The sequence below is a fragment of the Cryptomeria japonica genome, chromosome 10 (assembly GCF_030272615.1).
Source record: "Cryptomeria japonica chromosome 10, Sugi_1.0, whole genome shotgun sequence".
Classification (NCBI taxonomy): domain Eukaryota; kingdom Viridiplantae; phylum Streptophyta; class Pinopsida; order Cupressales; family Cupressaceae; genus Cryptomeria; species Cryptomeria japonica.
Genome location: NC_081414.1, coordinates 656,263,965 through 656,268,980, shown reverse-complemented (window position 1 = coordinate 656,268,980; position 5,016 = coordinate 656,263,965). Strand labels below are relative to the sequence as shown.

Sequence of the window (5,016 nt, the reverse complement as noted above, 5' to 3'; positions counted from 1 at the left end):
CCCTATGTAAAGAATCTTTCGCAGTTTTGAAGTTGCTACTCATGTTCACACAAACCTAGCTATTATTACTATTATCTTTTGCACACATATGATCTTGGTTATGATGCTGAGAAACACTCATCATCTGACAGTTAATCCACCCCCAAAATCTGTCATTGGTACTCGTTCCCCAGAAATAAATCATGAGATTAACTTGATCCATTGATGCGATCAAAGTATATAATTGCTCTTTAATCTCTCGTTTGATGTGAGTTTCTCCAATATATTTTACATCCTTCTCCAAATTGACCCCTTCATTGGCTAGGATATCTGCAACCTTATTGCCCTCTCTAAAGGTATGAGTTATACTAATGCTAACATAGTTATTTAGGATATCTTTAGCATTTTTAATTATATTGGTAATATTCCAAGAAACAAAGCTAGTACCTTTAAGGGCTTGTATGATGTTTAAAGAATCCCCTTCAAGCCAAATTTTACTTTTAATTTTAAGTTTTGTAAGTTTTGTGCATACCTAATTACATTTAATTTTACTTAATTAAATACATATTATATATTTATATAATTTTACCATATATCCCATTCTATCATAACCTTTAATTAAATATATATATATATATATATTCTTTTATTTAATTAATTTTACAATTTAATTTTATTGCTTTATTATTGTCCATTCAATCCTACTTTAAAGTTGCTTACATGGATTGTAGTATTAAATTTCTATCAAGTGACAAGTGTCCCTTTCACATGTTTAAATAATATAGACACTTCACAAAAGTCAAACTAGCTTTTCATCTCATCCATTCGTTTTAAACAAAACCTCTTAATCTCAGATCTTCACATAAGAATGTTTCTTTAATGCACTTCCCAACCCTAAATTCTATCCACTTGTCACATGATCACAACTTTGAGTTTAACCCTAATCTTTACTCTAATTTTAGCCACCCATTATCAATCTATCCCTTGATTTTACCTCTGAATTCTATAAATTAGAGGTCTCTCAAATTATTTACATATCTTCATTCATCATTATCTATGCTGTCCAATTTTCTATATAAATGTTATGTTCTTCCATAATCTTATGTAGAAGAAATTTCTATTTAATCTTCCATTATCATATCCTCAAGAAACAAATCAAGTAAAATCAGAATGCACTTTATTTCAGCTCTCAATCTAAGCACAAATAAAAAAATTAGATAAAGATATTGGTCTCTATTACATTTATCTTCCATTTTATTTACCTTCAATCTTATCCAACATCATCATGCTAGCAAGGTTATCTATCAACTGTATTATTTGGGGCAAGGTTATCTATCAACTGTATTATTTGGGCCATAACAGAAAATTATCACCTCTATGCTTTAAAAGCTAACCATCTATCAGATGGCAAGGTTATCTATCAACTGTATTATTGCTTGTACTATTGCAGCGATTCCAAACAGAAAGATCTAATTAGGTATGGATTCGAAAAACCTAACGAGCAAACCTAGAGAGATCTATTGTCCTCTCTAAATTTGAGAGTATTGCCCGATTTGAATGCGAGGCTTAATAAATAGAAGAATGACATTTTACATTTTGTCATAGAGAATGTCAAAGAAATGATCTCTTTTCTTTCCAGTGAAGACTGTGTCGATGAGAAGCAACCAAATATTCGAGAAGCAGTGAGCCAATTTATCGTAGACAATGTGCAGGGAGATGCATCTTCAGGCGTTGCAGATATATGCAGGCATATAATTTGCAGGGAGATGCATCTTCAGGCATTGCAAATATGTGCGAGCCTACTGTGCCCAAAGCTAACACAATCCTTCCCTGCTGTGGCCCTTTAATGTAATTGTTCAATGTGATAGGATGACCATGGAATCCGCAGTGAGGATATTATGTGAAAAACTAAACCCTGCTGACATGAAACGAGACAGTTTATATTCATTTTTAATTGGTTGTTAATAATTTATTATAAATTCAATCAATGCAATCTAGTATCATAAGTTAATTTATTTGACATGAACCATGTAAGCTCTTTTCATGGTAATCTTTCTTAAAAAAATGATTAAAATATGGCAAAAAAAAATTGTGAGAAAATAGTTTATATTCATTTCTAATTGATTGTTAAATAATTTATTAATAACTCTTTAGAAATTCAATGAATGCAATAGTATTTCCAGTTACAAATATGCAATATGTCAAAAATAGGTAGATTTTAATTATTAAATAAAAGTTACACAATGTTAAAATGCATTTAAGTTTTACTATTCAGCTTTAAAATCTTTTATCATTGCCCTTAATTTATTCACATGGATCATAATATATAAATGCCATCATGTGACAAGTGCCTCTCACATGTTTTACTAACCATGTCTAAATTCATTATATCTAGACACTTCCTCAAAGTCAAACAAACTTTTCATCTAATCCATTCATTCCAAACTAAACCTCTTAATCCTAGCCATCCACATAAGGATGTTGTCATAATGCAACTCCTAACCCTAAAAAAAATTCATCATGTGACACCTGTCTCATAACTCCAACTTTGATCTTAACCATAATCTTCATTCAATCTTAACCATACATCATCAATGTAGCCTAGCGCTTGATTTTGCCTCTTGAAAATTCTATAAAGCAGAGGCCTCATACCTCATTTACATATCTTCTTTTATTATAATATTATGCTGTCCAATTTTCTATCTAAATCTTCTTCCATAGATTTATGCTGAAGAAATTTGTATCCAATCTTCAATTATCTTGTTGGGTTCAATCTACGGAGAAATAAAGATTTTAGGTGAAGGTATCATGTTTTATTATTGATTTTATCCTAATTTTATGAAATGTGGTAAAGAAAAGATGTTACTGTGTAGTCCATGACAAAGAAATTATTCACCATCATATATATTGCTTGTGTTGTTTCAGCGATTCCAAACAAAAAAATTCAATCAGACATGGGAAGGAGAAAAAGGGTTTTAGATGAAGGTATTGTGTGTATTGCAATTATTCTCCACTTTTTTGACCTTTAATCTTTTATTCTCTTTCATATTGATTTTTTCTAAAAGACCATGCCAAGAAATTATTCACCAGTATATTTATTGTAATTTACCATTACAAGCTTTACATGTTAACCATCTTACAAGTGGGAAAGATGTGCTCATATAACAACTGTTTTTTCTTATGTGTTATGCAATTCTCATTTGGAATCCTCATCTCATTTATTTTTGCACTGTCAATTTTTGTCCAGCTAATGGTATTGGCTCTTTGATAAATTGGATTGGTCTTCTGCTTTATGTTCAGATCTTCTTTCCTATCATGTTTGCTTCCCCTTCAATCATAATAGGAAGTTATTTATGAACCCTATTGGTGTTTGTGCTATTGCAGTGATTCCAAACACAAACATCCAATCAGACATGGCTTCAAAATCTAATGAACAAATTATAGATCAAGAACTCAATCTAAAGAGAAAAAAGATTTTAGATGAAAGTATTATGTATTGCAATTATCTTTCATTTTATTCACTTTCAATTTTTTATTATATTTCATCAATCTTTTATTACCTTCCATCAGGATTGTTAAGGCCATCAGAAGAAACTATTCACTGAATTGTCTAATTGCTGTGCTGTTGCAGTGATTCCAAGCAGAAAAAACAAATCAGGCATGGATTCAACAGCTAATGAGCAAATTGACCTGCGGCCTCAATTTGGGGCCACAAACTCTGCTGATGTAAGATTACGAATATTTGGCCCAAACAGAGAAGAGTATGATGGAAATCCTCTTCGCCTTCATTCTCAAACTCTTCAAACTTCGGAACTTTTTAAGGCTTTGTTATCAGAGCGCTGGTCTTCTCTCCGTTTTTCCAATGTGGATGAATGCCTGGCAATTCTATCTGTTGCTTCGGAATTGTTAGTGGATAAACAGAACAATAACTATTTAGAATTTGTCAGAGAGAATATCAAAGCAATGCTATATTTTCTTTCCAGTTGTGACTGTGCCGACGATAAACAACCAATTATTCGAGAAGCGGTGGGCAAATTTATACTAGAAAATTTGCAAGAAGATGAATCTTCAGGCATCGCAGAAATGTGCAGGCATATCATTTTAGAGGAATTTAAAGCTAACATTGCAATTGCCGTGACATCAAATACTGAAACAAATCCGGCAGATGAGGAGCATTCTTATTTTGCCCTGCTGTGGCCCTTTACTCTAATTGAGCGCTGCGACGGGACGACAATGGAAGGCGCAGTGAAGATATTATGTGAAGAAATGAAAGTTGCCCACATAATAATGCAACCGCAAAAGCATTATACTGCAAGCAGGTATAGAAAAATCATGCTGCCAATTCTGCTGGGATGTCTGGACGCTCTGGCAAACGGGAAGATAATTGTTAAACGAAAACTTCGTGTTGGTTTCCTTACAATATGGTTACCAGTAATGGCACGATTGCTTTGTCCAAATCTGTATTTCAACCACATCAGTGATGATCATGTTTTGAAGACCCGGCTTTGCAGAGGAGTGAGCAATGTGGTGGAAACCCTCCCTTTCGCTGATTGGAGAGGCATTTACAATATTTGGATAGATTGCTGCGCCAAATATTATATTGACTTAAGGATACCGTTTGCTTCTGGGTGCAAGGTACTGCAGGAACATAAGTGAAAGGATTTTTGTTTTATAAAACATTTGAATAATATATTATCATATCAGAAATGCAATTATTTTTGTCAATCAAGAACATTTTATAATTGAAGTTTTGTGCGGACTGTAAATTGTGAAGGTTCTTGTGGTATTCTTGTTTGCATCTATAAGTATTAAACAATAAAATGGTAATTGTATGCTGATATTTTTCATATATATTATTTAAAAAAGAACTTATATTATGCTGGAAAGAAACAGGGGAGCAAAAAACAGAACAAAAAAAAAACAGGGCAGATAAAAGAAAACAGATTTTAAATCAACAATCCATTCTTTTCATTCTATCACAGAACTGATTACAAAATGCCTCATATTATTGAGGTCTGCTCATTTTGTAGACTCAGA

At 32.4% G+C, this 5,016-nt stretch overlaps 1 protein-coding gene across 1 annotated transcript; it reads left to right on the top strand.

Annotated features, from left to right (window-relative positions):
• Nucleotides 1-2,930: 2,930 nt before the first annotated feature.
• On the top strand, nt 2,931-4,635 carry LOC131073325 (uncharacterized). Its single transcript, XM_059212659.1, has 2 exons — nt 2,931-2,964; nt 3,611-4,635. Exons 1-2 carry the CDS (start codon nt 2,934-2,936, stop codon nt 4,633-4,635), a joined length of 1,056 nt encoding a protein of 351 aa, XP_059068642.1. The 5' UTR covers nt 2,931-2,933.
• Nucleotides 4,636-5,016: the final 381 nt, after the last annotated feature.